The sequence below is a fragment of the Daphnia pulex genome, chromosome 5 (genome assembly GCF_021134715.1).
Source record: "Daphnia pulex isolate KAP4 chromosome 5, ASM2113471v1".
Taxonomy (NCBI): domain Eukaryota; kingdom Metazoa; phylum Arthropoda; class Branchiopoda; order Diplostraca; family Daphniidae; genus Daphnia; species Daphnia pulex.
In genome coordinates this window covers 11815760-11835857 of record NC_060021.1, presented here as the reverse complement: position 1 = coordinate 11835857, position 20098 = coordinate 11815760, and the positions used below count along the sequence as shown (strand labels likewise).

At 42.4% G+C, this 20098-nt stretch overlaps 6 protein-coding genes across 12 annotated transcripts in view; 1 reads left to right on the top strand and 5 right to left on the bottom strand.

The window, feature by feature from the left end:
* Positions 1-6389, bottom strand: part of LOC124193321 (thyroid peroxidase-like) — a 47204-nt gene extending 40815 nt beyond the window's left edge. Inside the window, exons 1-3 of one of the 2 annotated variants that reach the window (XM_046587084.1) lie at positions 6228-6389; positions 6022-6152; positions 5896-5944 (exon numbers count right to left, since the gene is read on the bottom strand). The gene's annotated coding sequence lies outside the window, so the exon portion shown is untranslated. Of the gene's footprint in view, positions 1-5895; positions 5945-6021; positions 6156-6227 lie in introns of both variants that reach the window. The other variant, XM_046587083.1, reaches the window with a different exon arrangement.
* On the top strand, positions 856-5733 carry LOC124193326 (peroxidase-like). The gene is made up of 11 exons (XM_046587090.1): positions 856-1641; positions 1718-1822; positions 2411-2575; positions 2655-2872; positions 2973-3143; positions 3331-3726; positions 3817-4058; positions 4132-4392; positions 4459-4831; positions 4913-5021; positions 5092-5733. Exons 1-11 carry the CDS (start codon positions 1637-1639, stop codon positions 5156-5158), a joined length of 2112 nt encoding a protein of 703 aa, XP_046443046.1. The 5' UTR covers positions 856-1636; the 3' UTR covers positions 5159-5733.
* A 362-nt stretch (positions 6390-6751) lies between the features above and the next one.
* LOC124193327 (armadillo repeat-containing protein 1-like) lies at positions 6752-8478 on the bottom strand. 3 transcript variants are annotated; one of them, XM_046587093.1, is made up of 5 exons: positions 8320-8478; positions 8098-8204; positions 7598-8038; positions 7293-7533; positions 6752-7225 (listed from the first exon to the last, which is right to left on the bottom strand). In XM_046587093.1, exons 2-5 carry the CDS (start codon positions 8185-8187, stop codon positions 7062-7064), a joined length of 936 nt encoding a protein of 311 aa, XP_046443049.1. In that variant the 5' UTR covers positions 8188-8204; positions 8320-8478; the 3' UTR covers positions 6752-7061. The 3 variants fall into 3 exon arrangements, with proteins under 3 accessions (XP_046443049.1, XP_046443047.1, XP_046443050.1); XM_046587091.1 differs by having other exon boundaries at positions 6752-7240; positions 7302-7533; positions 8320-8472; XM_046587094.1 differs by having other exon boundaries at positions 7302-7533; positions 8320-8472.
* A 124-nt stretch (positions 8479-8602) lies between these two features.
* On the bottom strand, positions 8603-13818 carry LOC124193323 (ral guanine nucleotide dissociation stimulator-like 1). The gene is made up of 10 exons (XM_046587088.1): positions 13592-13818; positions 13342-13478; positions 12312-12413; positions 11894-12147; positions 11635-11813; positions 11326-11522; positions 10972-11211; positions 10559-10834; positions 9569-10424; positions 8603-9478 (listed from the first exon to the last, which is right to left on the bottom strand). Exons 2-10 carry the CDS (start codon positions 13366-13368, stop codon positions 9231-9233), a joined length of 2379 nt encoding a protein of 792 aa, XP_046443044.1. The 5' UTR covers positions 13369-13478; positions 13592-13818; the 3' UTR covers positions 8603-9230.
* Positions 13819-14379: 561 nt separating this feature from the next.
* Positions 14380-16951, bottom strand: LOC124193319 (kynurenine aminotransferase-like). Of its 2 annotated transcripts, none has more exons than XM_046587080.1 (12): positions 16591-16951; positions 16399-16524; positions 16256-16308; positions 16091-16188; positions 15923-16028; positions 15729-15859; positions 15415-15655; positions 15182-15348; positions 14999-15115; positions 14864-14933; positions 14637-14800; positions 14380-14561 (listed from the first exon to the last, which is right to left on the bottom strand). In XM_046587080.1, exons 2-12 carry the CDS (start codon positions 16458-16460, stop codon positions 14502-14504), a joined length of 1269 nt encoding a protein of 422 aa, XP_046443036.1. In that variant the 5' UTR covers positions 16461-16524; positions 16591-16951; the 3' UTR covers positions 14380-14501. The 2 variants fall into 2 exon arrangements, with proteins under 2 accessions (XP_046443036.1, XP_046443037.1); XM_046587081.1 differs by having other exon boundaries at positions 16399-16519.
* Positions 16952-17090: 139 nt separating this feature from the next.
* On the bottom strand, positions 17091-19520 carry LOC124193318 (kynurenine aminotransferase-like). Of its 3 annotated transcripts, none has more exons than XM_046587077.1 (12): positions 19438-19520; positions 19119-19348; positions 18999-19051; positions 18839-18936; positions 18670-18775; positions 18475-18605; positions 18163-18403; positions 17918-18084; positions 17736-17852; positions 17601-17670; positions 17362-17525; positions 17091-17290 (listed from the first exon to the last, which is right to left on the bottom strand). In XM_046587077.1, the coding sequence occupies exons 2-12, from the start codon at positions 19343-19345 to the stop codon at positions 17231-17233; spliced, it is 1434 nt and encodes a 477-aa protein (XP_046443033.1). In that variant the 5' UTR covers positions 19346-19348; positions 19438-19520; the 3' UTR covers positions 17091-17230. The 3 variants fall into 3 exon arrangements, with proteins under 3 accessions (XP_046443033.1, XP_046443032.1, XP_046443034.1); XM_046587076.1 differs by having other exon boundaries at positions 19119-19351; positions 19431-19514; XM_046587078.1 differs by having other exon boundaries at positions 19119-19355; positions 19440-19511.
* Between the last annotated feature and the right edge of the window lie 578 nt (positions 19521-20098).

The following is a 20098-nucleotide window of genomic DNA, read 5'->3' as shown; positions in this document are numbered from 1 at the left end:
AACAAGTCCGACGACGTAACAAACTTTTGTGTTTCATTCTCTAAATAAAAAAGGAAGGCGAGAGATTTAGCATCAAATCATCAACTCTCACTCACAAAAAAAGACCACACGCAGAGTCTCAGGAAGAAGAATAACACGTTGGACGCGTGAGTCAAGTTCCATCAGCTGTGAAAAAGGGCGAGTGACGCAATTAAAAAACGCCAGTGTCTAAATGAAGCAGGTCTAAAGCAACAAGCTGGGCAAATAAGAGAGAAAGAAGCTAATGGTGCGAGACGAGCGTTTTCCGTTATTATTGGTAGAGACATCACACAAGACTCTCGGCGTGAGTCAGACGTCACGGAGATTATTGACACAGGCGGCTGCTATTGTGCGACCGGCGCCCAACGTCTCTATATGAAACAAATAGGCGAGGATGAGGCCCATTGCGTTCAGTAAAAGAGTCGTGAGTTCACCTTGAAAACCAAAAGGAAGAAGGCATGACGACCAGCCCAAAACGACGACGATGGGAAAAATAATACCAGACGCTTTCACCTCTCACAAAATCATGGCCATCAAAATGATTTTTCTTTTTCCCATTTTTTCTGAACGTTTAAAAAAGATTCTTATGAAACACACCGTCACATTGAAAGAGATTTTTCCACCCGTATTATTTTTTGTTTTGTCAAGATCGGCCTCAAGTCGGATGGATAGATTACGACACTTTTCCTTTTCTTCTTCACCTTGGCATTCCTGCCTCAATTTCGCTTTTTCTCCCGGCCGTTAGTTTGGAACCGTTTGCATTACCGTAGGATTTCAACTCGTGTCTCAAACGGTCTCCTCTGTACATAGACCTCCCCCCCCCCCATTCCATAAGTGTGTGTGTTTGTCTAACGAAAGGTAAACGCAGCAGAGCCGTCGTCGTGAACCCACAGGAAAAAATGAAGCGAGGCCGGCGACTAAGACGCAATGTGGACGCCGACACGAAACGGAATTTCTTCGGTGCTGGATGCCATTCGGTGCCACCGGTTCGTGTGTGTGCCGTTTTCCAGTATAACGCCTTTCACTCTTGTCGTGGGTGTCTCTCTCTGTGCATAGAACTAGGGAAAGACGAAGAAGAAAAAACCCCAAAACAAATTTTTGATATGAAAAATCTACGAATGTACGTGAAAGAAGAAGGAGAGACTGGGAGCGTCCGGGGCGTGCCAATCGATCCACTACGGGACTGAGAGAGTCCCCAACGTTCACTCTCTAAAGCCTCTCCTACTATAGGTCCATCCATAAGCGAACGAAACAAACGAACGAACGAAGGAATGAAAGAACGAAACAAGACGAGACAATTTAAAAGGACAAGTGAAACCCATTCACCTTGTTCAGTCTCTTACGGCGCTCGCTCTCAACTTGTTCTCTCTTCTCCTCCTCAGCTCCTAGCTTTTAGCAAAAGTCGACGCACATAACAGTCGACGCAGTTGTCCGTTCCCTCACAGTCTCATTCATCAGTCCGGCCCGGATACAAGCAAAGTTAACTTAGCTCCGTCCCCTTTTTAATTATCCTCACTCCCAGCCACCCAAACACAATTTGGATTGATCCACCATCAAAAGTGATTTGATTTGTGATCCCCTTCATCGAAGAGGTTTTGTCTCCACCCAGGAATCCAAAATGAGGTATAGTATTAAACATTTGTCAATTCATTTAAATCAAATCATATCATTTCATCATTTTGTTTCGATTTTAAAAAAGATCCCATCAGCTGATCGCGTTGGGATTACTCGTCACTGCGTGCGTTTTGAGCGTCCGCTCCAGCGACGACAGCAGCAAGTGCGCCTTGCTCATCCCCGGCCCCACGTGAGTTCCCCCATTTTTCAATTTTATTTTCACTCCCGTCTGGCATCGCGCATTCCGTTTTCCCTTTTTTTTTGTTGTTGTGTTTTTCTCAACACGCCGTTTTAACACGGCACACACCACCTTGATCCATTTTCAGGGGGAGTTCTCTTCGTTTCTTTATGCGTGTGAAGGGCAACCGAAAACCCGCAAAAAAAGAGAAAAAACAAAAAAGCAATCTAGAGAATACGCTCACGTATGAGATTGAAGGAAAAAAAAAAGGCAAAAACAACACCGTAGCATTTTTGGCCATGGTGGCGATGTCACAGGCTGGCGTAGTATACGACTACAACTACCTGTAGAAATATCCCCACCAAAGTGGCAACTTTCTAAAAAAAATAAAAAGATTTTCCAGTCTACCTCTCGCGATGGCTCACTACTAAACATGGTCTTGTACGGACTCTTTCGGTCCCGCGTGAAACACGCCGAAAAGAAAAAGGGAAAATGATTGACTTGGGGATATTTCAAGACAAAACCTTGATTGTTGCGATGCTCATTTAGAAATAGACTCTGTGTAACCTTTTCTTTCTTTGTTCAATTTGGGTGAAATAGGACCAGCACGTGCGTCAGTTACGATGCCATCAACAGAGCCTTCAACACCGCAAAGGCAACCACCCGCCTCGGCGGCCCCCAATCAAAGAGCAAAGAATTGAGCGACATTGAAATCGACGTACTCGGCAGGACCATCGTCGAGACCAGCCGCATCTTGGCCAAAGAGTAAGTCACATCTAAATTTTTTTAAAGCAAATTCTAATTGGTATTTCAAACTAACATTTTCCCCAAACGAAACAAACAGATTCAATTTGGCGCCAGATGCCATCCACATGGGATTGCCAATGATCGACACCAGACACACGGCCATTGACGCCTACTGCCCAGTCAGATACCAGCGACCCCAATGCAAGGTCCAGCGCTACCGTGAACTCGACGGCATGTGCAACAACTTGGAAAATCCCCACTGGGGCGCCGTCATGGCCCCCTTCCGTCGACTCCTCGCACCCAACTTCCAAGACGGTACGACGTCCATTCCATTTCGATAACGACCAAAAATAGAACCAAAACCTCAAATCAAATTCTGACACACATTTTTGGGGTTTTGGTTTGGGCCGCATAGGTGTCGACGCGCCGCGCGTTTCAGCCAGTGGCGCCGAATTGCCAACAGCTCGACTCGTGTCGTCCCTCACTCACAAGGATATGGGCTTTCACGATCACGCCGTCACCATCTACTTGCCGGCCTGGGGACAGCTCATCGATCACGACATGGCGATGGGTGCCGAATCCAAAGGTAAATTTCAAATGCTCAACAACTTGATTGTCAACGATGGACACAAGATTGAGCAACGCTCCGAGCCAGAAATTAAAATATTCCAAATAATAATTCAAAACAAAAAACAACAAGTGAAAGTGCCGAATTGTAAAAAATTTAAAATTGACGTACGACCGTTACATTACCCACTGACCCAATAATGCAGATCCCAAGACCAACTCTGAGCCCAAATGCTGCAACGTGCCAGATAATCAACGCCACCAGGCTTGTTGGCCCATCGACATCCCCAATTCGGATCCCTTCTACAAACTCTTCCGCCGGACCTGCCTGGATTTCGTCCGCTCCGGCAACGGAGTCAAAGATTCCTGCAAGCTGGGCACCCGAATCTCCGTCAACACCGTGTCCGCCTACCTGGACGCCAGCCACGTCTACGGCAGCGATCTGGAAACGATGAAGAGACTGCGCGTCTTCAAGGGCGGCCAATTGAAAAGCAACGCCATGAACCGCCACAAGGGCATGAAGGACTTGCTCCCGCCCCAGATGGAGAATCCCGACGCCAATTGCAAACGACCCAACAAGGATGTCCACTGCTTCATGGCCGGTGAGTACAAATGCAGCGGAAAATTAGACTAGCCTGTCCAGTGAACTAAATGTCCAATCTAACAAAATTGAAAACCCCAAACACAACCAGGTGACGCTCGAGTCAATCAACAAATGATGTTGGTGGCCCTGCACACGATCCTGATGAGAGAACACAACCGCATCGCCCTGGAACTCAGCCAAATCAATTCGCACTGGGACGACGAGAAAATATTCCAGGAAACGCGTCACATCGTCGCCGCCATCGTCCAGCAAATCACCTACAACGAATTCTTGCCCATGGTCCTGGGCAAGGAAGTCATGGAACGCTACAATCTCCTCGGAGAAAGACAAGTCAGTTTCAGAGCCCAAATTTCAGAGTTGGGAAATTGAATTAACGTAATTAAACAATTAAAAATTTCGACAGGGAATGTTGAACAAGTACAACCCGAAATTGGAGGCCAGTCTGCCGACTTCTTTCTTCGCGGCCGCTTTCCGTTTCGGTCACTCCCTCATCCCCAACGCCCTGGAACGCTGGAGCACATCCCACAAATTCATCCAGTCCCGACGCCTCAGCGACATCATCAACAAGCCGTTCGACGTCTACACCGGCAACACTTGCGACGAGTACCTCACCGGATTCATGAACCAAATCTCACAGGCCGTCGATGATTCCGTCTCACAAGAGGTTTGTTTTAAATTTAAATCAAAGAAAATTCAATCAAATCAATTCGGGTTGTTTGTTTGTTTCTAGTTGACCAATCATCTCTTCAGAGACGAAACTAGCGGATTCGGCTCTGATTTGGCCTCGTTGAACATCCAGCGCGGCCGTGATCACGGCGTTCCTTCCTACAACGCCTACCGAGAATTCTGCGGACTCCGTCGCGCTCGCCACTGGAACGATTTGGCCGGATCTTTCAACAACGAAACCCTTCACAAATACATGCAAGTCTATTCCACCCCCGACGATATCGATCTATGGTCGGCTGGTGTCTCCGAAAGGCCTTTGCCCGGCAGCATGGTCGGCCCCGTTTTCGGTTGCATCATGGGAGAAACGTTCAAAAATCTTCGCCTTGGCGATCGATTTTGGTTCGAAAATGCCGGACAGCCCAGCTCCTTCTCCCAAGGTAAAAATTCAATCAAAAAATGCTAATTTGTTCTTTTACAAAAGCTAATAAAAACAATCAAACTTTGCTCCGATCACGCAGACCAAGTGAACGAAATCCGCAAGGTCAAATTGTCCCGCGTCATTTGCGACAACAGTGACCACATCGAAACTGTTCAAGTTTACGTCATGGTCCTTCCGGACGCCGAAATGTAAGTCGAAAAAACAAATTCAAATTGCCTAATCAGCTCGTGGTGGACTCATTATTCTTTCAAATTTCAGCAATCCTCGCGTGGCGTGCAAATCTGGAATCCTGCCACGCATCAACTTGGCCAAGTGGAAGGAATAAAAAACAAAAATAGGAAAAATCGCCTTGGTTTTTTCTAAAAGAATCAACAATAGGTTGTATTCTTTTAAAAATATATTAGATTAGAAAAAAAAATGGATTTAAAAGAACGAAAAAAAAGGGAAACAAACCCAGAGATTTTAAAGGCTACAAATCATATTAATATATATTATACAATGTCTTCTATTTTTTTATTTCTCGGAGAAGGTCGTAAAGAAAAAAATTTCAAAATTAAATAAAAATACCTTCATATATATTTAGAAAGAAACTAACTAATGGTAATAAACCAATAGTAAATAGACTTAGAGTGCGTGTAAATATAGACGAGGGCAAACCATTTGTGTTTTATTGTCAAAAATAAAGAGAGCAAAAGCACGAATTCCTCAAGGAATTCCTGGTTTTCTCCATGGAAAAAAGCGAAAGATTCAAGATGAAGGAAAGATTTAAACCTCCCCCTACCCCTTATTTATATGCAGAAATGTCTCATACAAAATTATTTTTCTTGCTCACGGTGTGAAACAAAAAACCTGATAATTCAAAATACACGTGACGGGTCTTGTAAGAACCACCACAACCCATTCGTGAATCTTTTCATTTCAATAAAAATTGCCTCATCACGTCAAAGAAAGTAACCAACTTCTGAGAAGAACGAACAGAGAGAGAATCCGACCACGTGTCTCAAAAATTTGCACATTCTGTTCTTGCACAGTTTGAACACATTGGAAAAAATCACGACTTACTACTTGCTGCTGATGTTATATGTTACGAAAGGCTCCTCAACTCATCTGGCTAATACATTCAAAAACAAACTCAATTAAGAATAGTTTAACAAATTCTTTCAATATCGATAACTAAACTCTTATTACCAGCCAGGGGATGCGAAGAAATCCAACACAGAAGACACCTTTCTTTTTGTTCATTACAAGTTCAAATGTTCGAGCACAATTTAAAAGTTTTGTAAACATTTTTTTCAGGACAGCACCTATTTCATTTCTTGCTGCTATTACATTCAAAAACAAACACAATTAAGTTCAACAAATTCTTTCAATATCAAAAACTAAATTCTTATTACCAGCCAGGGGACGTGAAGAAATCAAACACAGGACAGAAGACACCTTTCTCTTTGTTCATTACAAGTTCAAATGTTCAAGCACTATTAAAAGTTTTGTAAACGTTTTTTCAAGACACCTATTTCGAGTTCTTGCTGCTGTGACTGCACGAGGCAATTTGAATATGAATAAATTATCGTTTCTCCCACTCCTCCCGAGTTTGGACGCAGGGTTGCCAATTTGAATTATTTTACCCCCAAATAGATAAATAAAATATCAAATGTCAAAATTGAAATATTTCAAACATTCAACACTAGAACACTATCACTCAAATTTTAACTAAAAAAAAATTTTTAAGTGCTGTTACACGTGGGCAAAAGCTTTGTAATTCCGCCGATTACTTCATGAGGGTTAAGGTTACACAAATAGTGTCCACCGATCAATTCAAAGTTCGAATCATTTCATTTTCCAACATCACACGATTTGGACGTCAATTTAAAATCGAATCCAAAAGTAAAATGGAGGGTTTTTCATTATCATACCAAAATCAAAATGAAAAATTATATTTTTTCCCCATCATGGACAGAGGGTGAGAGTTTTCGCACAGCCAACTCGACTAAGCACACAAGTACACAAAAAACGACCTATGAAATAGGGCACCTAAGGAAGAAAAAAAAAACTTTTGTTGTTTTTGAAAAGTAGTAAGACAATTGTTTGTCTGATGAGAGGTTTTGTAGTTTTTTGAAAGAAGTGGCGAGTGAAAATACGAGAGAGAAGGAGAATAGACAATAAGGAAAGACATTAGTATTACTTCTATAAAAGTGTATAAGAGTCTTACAAATCACGCATCACTGAATTCACCAGTAGAAAGAACGCTGCAAAAATGTAGCAGCTGAATTTATCCAATTACTTGCAACTTCTGAAATGCCGTGAGGTGCTAATGCTTTGTCGGAAGTCTCTGTGGGTACGTCGTGATCATCCTCTGGTAGGTAATCAGGAAGGGGCGTACTTGATTTCCTCTCTGATGACGATAAAACTTTGGGTTAGAAACTATACATCATTATGTATGCCATTACCAAAGTATATACCGTCTGTACCGTCGTCTTCGGAGTAAGCCTCTCCGATTGCTTTCAACGTCTCTTCTCCCAGTTCGTTCTTGCAAACTAGGAAAGCACGCATCGTTTGTGTCTTACGAACAGCTTGGCCAACAGATTCTATATTCAGATCTGGACGGGAGCGTAAGGTGACACGGGAGTTGGTGGCATCGAAAACGATGGAGATAACTCCCTGAACTTTAATGAGCTGTCGCTCTAAAAGTTCACGATCCTCCTATTGAAAACAAACAAAAGAATATTTATTGACTATGAAATGGGCATCATCCTAATTTGCGTACCTGGTTGGTAGTGAGACCTGTTACTTTTACAGTAATCGTTTTGGCTTTTGAATTGTATTTAAGAAAACGGTGACCTCTGTCACTATGAGAACTAGTATCTAGTGCACCAAACAAGCCTTCATCATCCACAGCTTCTTCAGTGGAAGGAATCCTTTCCACTTTTGGCTGAGCTGTGCTTTTGACCTTGTTTCCATAAGATGAGTTCTTTGAAAACTTGAGAGCTGTAAATATATCGGCAGCACTGTTGGCAATTTCTTCACCAAACTCTTCAGCACCATCAGCTGTCGCTTGAAGTGCTTCAAGCACACCAAACACAGCTGCCAACTTTTGACGGTGTCTTTGTGTGTCAGACAGCAATTTCAGCGTTTCTAGGGCTAGACTGACTACTTCTACATTCTTTTCGCCAAGAACATAAGCCAGGAATTGTATGCTAGTTTCATCCTAATAGAACAAGAATTAACATTTAGGAATTCAAATTACTGGACGACTTTGGCGAATACCTGGATTAGTGTTCCTCGTTTGCTGGGATCTTCAGCGATGTTACGATAAGCCTGAACCGTGACTAGAGCAGTACTACTTATGTCTTCCATTCTGCCGTCATTAAATCCTGAGGAATAAAAACAAAAATTTGTATTGAATTCAACATCAAGCAATAAAATTCTATATTCTATGCTTTTATTTTCCAAATCTCGAGAAAATGAATCAGCATTAACGAAACTAACCTCATGTTTGTTGATCATAACAAGGGGTCCTTTCTCAAAATGGATCCTGTACAGGCCGAGGTAACTAGCCGCTAGATGGCTCAGCTGTCCTCATTACGTGTAAAAATATACTGTTAAGCGGAACTGTTTTATCCCACTGTTACCATACCAGTTTCCAAAACAACAATCATCACGTCATGCATCACGAAATTTTGAGGTCAGTGACACATTTCTGAAGTAAAAAAAAAATGGTATTAAAATAATTGGTCGTTGACCTATAAAAATGTAAAAGCCGAGTGCGTAGTAGATGGTAAATGATTTATTGACATCACTGTAGACGACGCGGGAAAATGAATAACAAAATCTCACAAGACACTTTGAAATCGAACACGGGGCTGATTTGCAGATAAACATAAATCAAAATTTGTCGAGTAACGTGTAAAAAAGATGCTTAGATTTCGTTGAAGATGCAAATTTGTAGCTGAAAATGGAAAACAAATCAACAGAAGAAGAAGAAAGGAGCCCAGGTTTTTGAAATTTCTTGGTCCAGATCATTGCGCAGATTCGCGGAAGAAACTGCTTCACTTTTGGTAGGTATTGCTCGCACAATTCAAGTCATAGATATATCAAACACGCACACAAGAGACAATTCCATCATTGCATAAATCATCAAGATATTTTGATTGCAACAACGCACACTATTTTGAAAGATTCATCGTTATCACATTATGAAAATAGAATGATGTATACCATGCATATGTAAAACAAAAGAAAATAATAAATTGGGGTCATAGGGAAGACGAATAGTAGAACCAATAAAAGAATGATCACTGCATGCCGCCATCATCATCATCATCAAAATAATAATAATATTAATATACAGTAGAGAATGAGATTTTGTCTTATTATTATTTTCTTCTTGTTCCATTCTACTACAAACCGAGAGAGAGAATTTTCTTTCGTGCTTTCAGCGTGTCCTTGGCGGACGAGTCTTTGTGGCATTCCCTCATGCGCAAGCGAGTGGGAGTGGAGCGACCGGAGGCGGAACCCGACGATCCAGGAGGAGTGTGGTGGTGGTGATGATGAGCCATCGATTCGCCTCTGGGCCGCAGGATGAAATTCAAATCGCAACTGGTATTAATGGCGTAGTACACGTTGGCGTTCGAAGGCAGCACCATTTCTATGTTTTCGGGAATTAAATAAAATGGAATGAAATCATTTCCGATCCATCCATCCATCTGCATTAGAGTGACACGTAAAAAGAACCTACCTCCTTTGGGTAGGAGCTGAGCCAGTGTATAATCCTCGGGATTACCCTCGAGACCGTGTTTGACCATGGCGTTGCGGATGACCTGAGGACTCCGTTCGTGATTGCTGACCATGATGGACTTGTAGAGGTTGATGCCCTCCGTCTCTTTGGATGGGGTGGCGATGGAGACGCGAATGACGTAGAAATCTGGCGTCCTCATGGGACTGACGCTGTAAGGGGGCGTCACTCCTCGGGGCAGGCTGCCAGCTTTGCTCGGCGTCGCGTTCTGAGATGACGAATGGGTCCCGACACTCAGGCCCGTCGTCCCGCCTCCGCCGCTGCTGCTGACGGACACGTCCAGCGAAGGCAGGGACGAGCTGCTCGATGAAGACGATAAATGCGTGTGAAACATTTTCTGCTCGAGAGAGGCCGAACTCTCGCCCAGCGAGAGGTTGGCGCTGTTGGCGCCGTCCAGTTCCGACAGGAATTGGCTGCTCGAGCTGCTCGACGTGCTGGCGATCGAATCATTTTTACGGTGGCCGTAACCGTTGGGTTTGCGTCGCGGGAACTTTTCGCTGTTGCGGGCCGAGCTGTGCCCGGAATTGCACGGCTCCAAGTTGCACGACAATTCGTAAGCTTCGCGATCGTCCAGCACCATCAGCGACTCGAACCAGCGCTCGAAACGTGAGTCGTTGGCGATTTGATAGGAATTGGCTGCTCCTTGAAACAATTTGATTTGGGCTAGGACCTCGAATTCCTTTCTCCTTTTGTCGAAATTGATTAAACCGTCGGCTGTCGTATCCGGAATGGCCGTGTCCACCATCGTCAAGTCCGTCAAGAACGTTCCCAAATACGGAATGGTCCCATGGCTTATAAGCTGTTGTTTTTTAGAAAGAATAAAGAAAAATAAACAAACGGGAATTTGTCACAAACAGAAGCAGGAAAAAAGAATAAAATCTAAAAATGTTTATGATTATTAAAATAAAATAAGAAAAAAAAGGAAAAACTGACGTTGGAGTGGCTGGCCTGTTTCTGGATGACCTTTAACATTTGTCGGTCATTCTCGCCGGCTGTTTCGGCAAACTTGGCCGTTCCTTCTTTCATGAGCAACTCTCTCTGAGCCGATTGATTATTTTCCTCGCTGAAAATTCTGGCCAGCTCCTCGTACACTTCCACTTTATCTCTCGGGACGTTTGCCCAAACGTGTTTGAGTCGGTAGATTGGATTCGATTGCAGCGCTGAAATGATGGCCTTCAGCGACGAGAAATTCTTTAAAACTCGTAATTCCTGTACGTGATCACATGTAAAAACAGCCAACACGTTATTATAATTTCATTCCAACAAACAAAACAAGACAGAAGCCAATGGCCCCCTTTTTATTAATTTCTATTAAATTAAAACCCTAGTTGTTTTATCGTCGTCACCTGTGCAACGTCAATCCACTTGGCTATGACGCGAGCCCTCTGCTGGGATCTCGGCTCGGTCGACCCGACCAGGATGGTACTGATGACGCGATAGGACACGGCGTTGAACTGCTCGACGGTGGCCGCCACTGAAGAAGCTTCCGACGAACGGGCGCCTTTGCCGATTTTGCCCTTGTCGCGATCTCGACGAGACCAAACGGCTCCCAGGCACTGGTGCGGTATCACTCGTTTAAACAAGTCCTGCGTGTCACGAAAGAGAGAAAATATTCCCAAATAATAATAAGCTACCACGTAAGGTTTCTCAAAAGACGATAAGGAAAAATAAGAAGAAGCGATTAAGAATAGCGTAGGTACCGTGTCGAGCCTGGTCAGTTGCTCGGCCATGTGTTTTTCAGACAGTTCCAAAAAGATGGCGTGCAGGCTGGCGTCGGCCGACTCACCGCCGCTGTTGCAGATGCCGTTGACCGAGCTGCCGCCGTTCGAGTCGTTGCCACTGTAAGCCAGATCGGGATTGGTAGCCAAAATGCGTTGGATACTTGGCGATTGATCGACTGTGACGCCGCGCCGCGAAAAGAAAAACACACATAAAAACGGAGCCATTAACATTTTTTGTTCTCTCTTTCTTCCGTGTAGTAATTGTAAAAAGGGAAAAGGACTACGCACTTGGTTCGGGGTTTTTAATCAAGCGTTCCATCCGGTGTTTCACTTTGAAATGCAGTTCGCTGTCCTTGGCGTGTTGCTCGCAAAACAGCAGAAATTGGTTGAGCAATGGGTAATCGGGTGGGTCGCGGAAATCGTCCGGAAAGGCATCCAGCCACACATGCAAAGTACTCCGCAGAGTCCTGAAAAGAAACGGAATCATTCATTTTTACACGCCACCATATTTCGCACAATATCCAAATAATTGACGTGTGTACTATACTTTTTGTGCTGCAATCGCACTGCTTCCATGACGGTCGGATTGTTCAGATCTGCATATCTTTTGGCAATGAGCGCCAGAATTTGGCTGGCCGTGCTAAAGGTACGGTAAGTAGCTAGAAAAACGTTGACGTACGTCGACTCGAGTTCTCCAGTGTCGGAGGCCAGACTTTCCACCAGCTTCTCCAAGGTTCCGGCCTTGATAAGCCGGACTCTGACCGTTTCCCATTCTAAATGAGATATATCATCATCCGAGTCCTGCGGGTTGGAACATGACAAAATAAAAACCAGGAAAAGATGAATTGTTGATGCTTTAATCATCATCGACACCATGCACAATGTTGTATCGAATACTAGGCGCCAGAGCTGGCAGCCGTATATGGCATGTATAGTTTGATCGTGTGTAGATATGCGTTACTTACGCTAATTGCTTTGCTGGGTACGTGGTAGCGCACTTTCTTCAAGTAGACAGCGTAGACGGCTCCTTCTGTTTTCTCCTCCCCCCACAGGCGCCATGTCGGGAGCTGTTGAACCAAAAAAGAAGATTACTTTCACATCCACACACAAAACACACACACACGAATATGGTCGAAAGGCAACAGGAAGCCTTTAGCGTTGCTCTCTTTTTTCTTTCGTTCCCAAATCATTTCGGCCACGGTGGTTGAATGGCGTGCGATCGGACCCTTTAAAAGACTAGCAAAACGACATGCCTCAACGTCATGTTTAGGCGCCAACCAGCGCTAAACCCATCAAGAAGATGGCCATCAAGATAATTAAATTCATCGTGGAATGGCAAGGAGGAGGGCCCCGGGAAAACCTTCAATGTCCAGCAGCTCCCGCTGTTGTGGTGAAGGTTACACAGTCGACCATACGATAGATTAGATTAGACTTTGCCAGTACTACCAATCCAATTAGACTTTTCTTCTTCAGTTGATTTTAGAGGGAAAGGGAGAGAGAAAAAAGAGGCTCTATTGTTTTATTAACATCCAAGAATTCAGTGGCACGAATCGGTAAAACCACAGCGAGAACCGCCAACGACGGCAGATGTTGTCGGGGAAAAATAAAGAATAGAAAAAGAAAAAAAAACGTATTTTCAGATCGTCAGAAGCGCCTGTCCACGGTCCTTAACCTACATTCTCACACCTCAAGAGAAAATTCCATTGCTCGAAACTGTATTTGATGGTATTGATACAGCTAAAATTGTCATGCACCCAAAACAAGTAACTGTCCCCGTCAACACCCATCTTAAGCGTACCTGGAATTCTCTCATTTTGTCAAAAAGAACTGACAGAAATTTGGGTCATCCTCGCATCTGAAGGAAATTTCTGGTGAGCACCCAAAGTGGAGCACAACGTGGGACAATAATAAATAAGGAAACTATACTGGCATCTACAGCGAGTGTCACCCTCAAACATTTTACGTATTGACTTTTGTTGAGAATAATGAAATTACCTGATTGCTGTCACCATCGATGTTCATCGTCAACTATCAGAGTACCAAAGCTGACAGCAGAATTCCCCACACATTTCCAAACAACTCCACTACTGTATCACACACAACGTTTTCGTGTCGAATGAGACAAGTGTTTTCTAAAATAAGTGAGGAAATCCAAGATAAATTGAAAAAATCGATCCAGCTTAAAAGGTCACATCACGTTCAAGGCGGAAGTGTCTTGTTGTTGATGCATCCTCGAGAGACTCACTTAATCTTTACAATAATATGAAAGATGGGAGGAATCCAGGAACGTTCCTTCGTTGACGGCACAGTTTTCTTCACTAGTCGTATAACCACTGATGATGGTCTCATGGGTACTTTGCTTTTAGAGTTGCCCGACCCGCAACTACTACAACAGGTAGCTCCACTTCCTGCTTCTTAGCTGCTTTCTCAAAAACTCCATTTTGTTTTTTGTTTTTCTTTTGGATGGGCTGTCCCTTTTACAACGTTGCCAAATCGACTTTTTTATTTTGCCACACTAGCAACAGCGAAGCGCCAAATTCAAAATCACGATTCTTATTAGGAAAGTTTTCCAAGTAGGCCAAGGAGGTGAACAGTCGCAACGGTACTTTAAGTGGCGAATTTAACCTCTCATTATCTCATTATGATTTCCTTTTCTCCTCAAAACATATTATACAGATAGATCAGTTTTCGTATATCAAGTTAATTGAGGGGGAAAACGAAGCATTCGAGCTGTTAACGGAACCCAAACGAGGGGAAACCGCCCTTTACCCTTTACGCGGAAATTCCCAGTCAAACAAAAGGATGGGAATCGTCGTTTTCTCCAGGTAAACATAAACAAGTGACCTATCGCGAGATATTTGTAATAACAGTAAGTATTAATGCAAGGATCTGACATAACAAAACGACTCCCTCCAGGTGTGCTGTGTATTATACGCTAAAGACCAGATAACGAGACTTGCCATAAAACTTTTAAGTCATTAATTCTTAATTAGAAATGAAATATAACGTTAAAACCAAGGCATCCAAGAAAGATAAAAATAAATTTGATAATTTATTCATTTGGAACCGAAAGTAACTACTAATTTTGTATCTTTGAACTCGGCGTTGGAAACACAACACTGAGAAAAGATTTATCGTTTCTTTCTCGGAGTCTTCTACAAGATTTCCTTCCATGATTGGAGAATATCTTCAGTCTTTTTCAATTTGGCATCCTCCTGAATTCAGTAAAATTAATTAATTTCGATTTGTAAGGCGCAGAAAATTAAAAAAAAAATATTCCTCAAACTTGCCTTGATGAAACAGAAACGGATGTAATTTTCTCCCAGATTCTTATTCTCAGCGGAATAAAAGGCCGTAGGGGGAATTCCGGCCAGTTTCTTGACTCGCGTTAGCCATTCGGCAAAACAGTAATCCTTTTCGGGATACTTTTTCTCACTTAGGTCGATGTGGGACTCTGAAATCAATTGGCCATTAGCGTCGGTAATAAGATGGGCAACGTTAGAAAACAAGAAATTACCCAGAGCTGACCAATCGGCGACCATGAAATAGCCTCCTTGGGGAACGACGGATTTCATCCCCACTTCTGCCTGTAAGTTAAATAAGCCAAAATACTTTTCGAATCTGCCTGATATAGAAACAAGTTCAAATTTACCAGAAATTTAGACATGTAATCGCGTTTGCTCTTCATGAGTTTTGGCAATGACTTGAAATAGCTTTCATCGGTTTTTAACCTTTCCAGTTCGATTTCTAAACTTCGGGCCACCGCTTCCTGTCGTCACCCATAAAATGGCGTTCAAATGGGCAACATCCAATCAACTATCATAAAAGAGTTTACCTGAATTGGAGTAACTACAAAGTGAAGTGCATATTGATGGGCTACACACAAGTTGCGCACAAGATGGGCAGGACCGTAGGCCCATCCGAGCTTCCATCCCGTTACGCTGAATGTTTTCCCCGCCGAACAAATCGTAACGGTTCGATCCCACATGTAAGGCAGTGATGCTAGTCAATTAACGGTTAGAATATGAGACTCCACAATCAACCAGGTCTTTAAGGTCAAACGTTTACCCATTCGAAAGTGCTGGTAAGGTTCGTACACGAGCCACTCGTACACTTCGTCCATGATGCACAGAACGTTCCATTTGATGCACAACTGTCCAATAAATTCGAGTTCCTTTAGCGTAAAGACTTTGCCCAGGGGATTATTCGGAGTGTTGACTATGATGGCTTTGGTGCGGTCGGTGAATTTAGACGTGAGCTCTACGTCATCCAGTACCCATTCAGAGGAATGGCCCTCTCCACCTGTTTTCTATTTGTTAAATAAGAAGAGCTAAATCACAATAAAATAGGCTTACGATAAGAATCAAATGTGTAATCCTTACAGGTCGAAGAGGAATAAAGACGGGGGTTCCCCCGGCGAGGCGAACCATGGGCTCGTAACAATCAAAGAAGGGCTCAATGATGATGACTTCATCTCCAGGATTGACACAGCTCATTATGGAACAGAACAAGGCTTTTTAAAAAGGTAATGAGTTGAAAATGAAAAACACATTATTCACAAAAATGTAGCAATTACCTTCGAATGCTCCGCCTGTAACCAGGATCTCTGTGAAGGGATCAATAGTTCGGCCGATGGCATTACTGTAGAGTTTGGAAACGGCTTGAATCAGACGTGGATGGCCCTTATTTATATTATGGTGATAATTATAACCAGATAATTAAAGTTAGATGAACAAGTATTTACATATCCTCTGGTATATTGGTGCAATAAAATATTGTCCTCTTTTGAAACATCTGCCAAGGCATCTGTGACATGTTTTGGCGGAGCAAAATCAGGAAAACCTTCCACGAAAGAAGGTCGTTGAATAATAACGCACCAGACAACAGAATCTTTCACTTCATCTCTCACCTTGACCGAGATTTACGGAATTATGTTTCACCGCCAAATTACTAAATTCAGCCCTACATTTTTAAAAATAAAAGAGACAATTTATAAATTTATAAACAACAAAAAAACAACAGATTATAAAGCTAGAATAAATAAAACATTACCAGACGTTCTTATCAAGTCCTTTGTACTTGTCAGATAGGGAAAACTTATTGGCCAAACTCATGGTGAAAGCCGAGCGACTCGGAAGTATCTGGCCGACTGTTGTGATCGTTAACGATTAGCCTATGCTACAGTTTGTTATCGTCAATGGTGAAAAAATGATTATAGTTTAAACGCGCTACGGGTATTTTTACCTTTTCCAATCGAGGAATGCTTTCAAAATGGCAATACCAACTTGAACAGATGCGATATTTTCTAAGCCATATAGACTGAATTCATTACCTTGTCAATGAATTCAGGCGTGGCTTTTGTACAATTATTACGATGAATGACGTCACGATCTTTGGTGCGCTGCATTGCAACGCACGACCAGGAACTTGCTATCAACTACGCGGCTATTGGCCAACACTTTTTGGGGCATAACATTTAACCGAGAGCCACATCACACCTGTTTGTGTTTTACAACACGGTTCAAAACATATGTTTCCCTAATAAAAAATTATTTTCCCTGTTGCCATTTTCCTGCGATTTGTGTTAAAAATACATTTGGCATACATACCATTAGTTAAAATTTTAAAAAATCTAGTACTTTTTTGAGAAAAGATATAATCTTACCGTAACGTCGGACATGTATCCAAACTGTCAAGATCGGTCGTTACAAAGTATGGACTGAGATTTTCCTAGAAATTTCTAATAATATGTGAGCTCTGCTGTATTGAAAAAGCGAAACGTAGAGACTTGTATCAGAGCCAATAACACAACTGGAAGATGTAATTATCATTAAAATATAAATTTCTTTATGTTATCTGCCTATATCAATTCTTTATTCTATCTTTACATGCTCTTCTTCCATTCCTGGAGAATGCCTTCAGCTTTTTGCAAATTGGCATCCTCCTAAATTAAATATTTTGAATTATTTCTCTGCAATGCGCAAATATTTTTTAAATAATAACCCGAGAACTTGCCTTGATGAAACAGAAGCGGATGTAATTTTCTCCAATTTTCTTATTCTCAGCAGAATAAAACGCTGTAGGGGGAATACCTGCCAATTTCTTGACTCGTGTCAGCCACTCGACGAAACAGTAATCCTTTTCGGGATACTTTTTCTCACTAAGGTCAGCATGAGATTCTGAAATGAAATGGTCATATGTGTAAAATTCTATAATAGGCACACATCATAACGTTGGCAAAACCAAGATTTTACCCAGAGCTGACCAATCGGCGATCATGAAATAGCCGCCTTCCGGAATGATGGGCTTCATACCCACGTCCGTCTGTAGATTTAAGTAATACGGTTTAGAAAGAAGCTGTAAAAGACAATAAACAAGTACAAATTTACCAGAAATTTAGCCATGTAATCTCGTTTAGATTCCAGAAGTTTTGGCAGAGATTTGAAGTAGCTTTCGTCAGTGTTGAGCCTTTCCAGTTCTATTTCAAGTCCACGAGCAACGGCTTCCTGTGATAATTGTAGCGTCCAAAATTAGTTTTGGACATTTGTAGTTTAGGCGTATAGATAAGTACCTGAGTCGGTGTAACGCACGTGTACAGGGCATTTTGATGGGCCACAAACAAGTTGCGCATAAGATGGGAAGGACCATAGGCCCATCCGAGCTTCCATCCCGTTACGCTGAATGTTTTCCCCGCCGAACAAATCGTAATGGTTCGATCCCACATGTGGGGTAACGAAGCTATTAAAAGTTAACAGAGGATAAAACGATAAGAATGTAATCAAAATCAGAAAGAAAGCAGGAAATTTCACATGTTACCCATTCGAAAGTGGCGGTAAGGTTCGTACACGAGCCACTCGTACACTTCGTCCATGATGCACAAGGCGTCAAATTTGATGCACAACTGTCCAATAAATTCGAGTTCCTTTTGCGTAAAGACTTTGCCCAGGGGATTATTTGGAGTGTTGACTATGATGGCTTTGGTGCGGTCGGTGAATTTGGACGTGAGCTCTACGTCATCCAGTACCCATTCAGAGGAATGGCCCTCTCCGCCAGCTTTCTAATTTGATAAGACAAAAAACACGTTAGATCTATGCTAACGATAAGAATGAAACAATGTGAATGTTATACAGGACGAAGTGGGATGAAGACAGGGGTTCCCCCGGCGAGACGAACCATGGGCTCGTAACAATCAAAGAAGGGCTCAATGATGATGACTTCATCTCCAGGATTGACACAGCCCATGATGGTGCAGAAAAGAGCTAGACAGATAGATAAATGTCAAGAATTTGTTGATGACAAATCATTTCCAAACAGTAATTTTACCTTCGTAAGCACCACCTGTAACCAAGATTTCAGTCAAGGGATCAATGGTTCGGCCAATGTGCTGGCTGTAGAGTTTTGAAAGGGCTTGAATCAGACGTGGGTGACCCTAAATAAAAGAATCGGTATAGACTCAAATTCATAATAAATATGATGAGTAACTGGTACTTACATATCCTCTGGTATATTGTTGCAACAAAACATTGTCTGCCTTGGACACATCTGCCAACGCATCTGTGACGTGCTGTGGTGGAGCAAAATCAGGAAAACCTTGAATCGAAGAAAAATATGGTAAAACTTGCCTCTATAAACAAGCAATCATATTTTTATACCCTGGCCAAGATTGAGTGGCTTGTGTTCCATGGCCAAAGCAATAAATTCCACCCTAAATGTTAAAGATGGTGTTGAAACAAAGAAATCTATTCAGAACATGTCAAGTGTAGAAGACATACCAGACATTCTTCTCAAGGCCCTTGTACTTGTTTGACAGTTGGTGTTTTGACGAACTCATGGTGAAAGCTGAGTGACTAAATTGTCTACTAATAACCGGCGTGAAATTCTTGTGATGACCAGTGGCACGACGTTGCTGCTGCTGCTGCTGGTTGGAGAAATCCGTTGCTAAGGGAACGAGATAACGAACTAGAGATTGCTGACGAACAGAAATGGTGGACAAAAGCATGACCTGCTAAACATTTCAAATATATTCGTTAATGAATGATTTGTTTTTTCTTTATTAACAGAAAGTCAACTACTAAATATATTACATTTTACCTGCTCTGTATTCCGGATTTCAATGTAAACAAATTTATCCGGCCCTGTCGTCTGTAGCTACACCTGCCGTCTGGTTTCGACTAGTTGAACTGCTGTGGTGGTGGTTTCGATTATACTCGATTGATTTGGCTGGAAAAATTCCAGTCTCGTCGTCCTTGTCTGGAATATTTATAATGCAGCCGTACTATTTTGATTATAGGTTGAGAATTTGCATATAATGCGTCTACTAGCGCACCTTCTACGGCCTCAATCGACCATTATTTCATGCCCACTAACACGGAATTGAAATAAAATATTTCCGAGACAACTGACACGGCCGTCTAACACAAATCCTTTTTTTAAGGCATTACGTCATCCTCGTGGAAGTAGTTTTATTCCCCCCGTGATAATAAATTGAAATTGAGGTCGCGCGTCTATATACAGTCGGTAAGAAAGTGCTCTTTTCTCAAGCGATTCATTCACACCGTATCAAAACGATCATTTCCCCCGCGAAACATACATATATACGAGCCCGCCATTTTTGAATTGTGCGCACTTAACTAGCGAAACATCTCTGTATGTGTATAAATCTATCCTATATAGCTAAACATGTATAAAGAAAGTGGCTGTTTGACTGGGCATGAAGGTAATAAGGAATGATGAAATGGATTTGTCGTCTCAT

Bases quoted from the DNA above. Each gene is read 5' to 3' on its own strand.
- LOC124193327 (XM_046587091.1), bottom strand. From the start codon at position 8,187: ATGGAAGACATAAGTAGTACTGCTCTAGTCACGGTTCAGGCTTATCGT. The intron at 8,039-8,097 runs GTATTCGCCAAA...TTGTTCTATTAG, and splicing joins AACGAGGAACACTAATCCAG to GATGAAACTAGCATACAATT. The intron at 7,534-7,597 runs GTACGCAAATTA...TGTTTTCAATAG, and splicing joins CAGGTCTCACTACCAACCAG to GAGGATCGTGAACTTTTAGA.
- LOC124193319 (XM_046587080.1), bottom strand. From the start codon at position 16,460: ATGAGTTTGGCCAATAAGTTTTCCCTATCTGACAAGTACAAAGGACTT. The intron at 16,309-16,398 runs GTAATGTTTTAT...TTAAAAATGTAG, and splicing joins GGACTTGATAAGAACGTCTG to GGCTGAATTTAGTAATTTGG. The intron at 14,562-14,636 runs GCAAGTTTGAGG...TACTGAATTCAG, and splicing joins TCCGTTTCTGTTTCATCAAG to GAGGATGCCAAATTGAAAAA.
- LOC124193323 (XM_046587088.1), bottom strand. From the start codon at position 13,368: ATGAACATCGATGGTGACAGCAATCAG. The intron at 12,414-13,341 runs GTAATTTCATTA...TTGGTTCAACAG, and splicing joins TCGATGGTGACAGCAATCAG to CTCCCGACATGGCGCCTGTG. The intron at 11,814-11,893 runs GTATAGTACACA...GTTTCTTTTCAG, and splicing joins GTGCGATTGCAGCACAAAAA to GACTCTGCGGAGTACTTTGC.
- LOC124193318 (XM_046587077.1), bottom strand. From the start codon at position 19,345: ATGCTTTTGTCCACCATTTCTGTTCGTCAGCAATCTCTAGTTCGTTAT. The intron at 18,776-18,838 runs GTAAGTACCAGT...TCTTTTATTTAG, and splicing joins AACAATATACCAGAGGATAT to GGTCACCCACGTCTGATTCA. The intron at 17,853-17,917 runs GTACTTATCTAT...CAATTATCACAG, and splicing joins CGTGCGTTACACCGACTCAG to GAAGCCGTTGCTCGTGGACT.
- LOC124193326 (XM_046587090.1), top strand. The intron at 2,873-2,972 runs GTACGACGTCCA...TGGGCCGCATAG, and splicing joins CGCACCCAACTTCCAAGACG to GTGTCGACGCGCCGCGCGTT. The intron at 4,832-4,912 runs GTAAAAATTCAA...CCGATCACGCAG, and splicing joins GCCCAGCTCCTTCTCCCAAG to ACCAAGTGAACGAAATCCGC.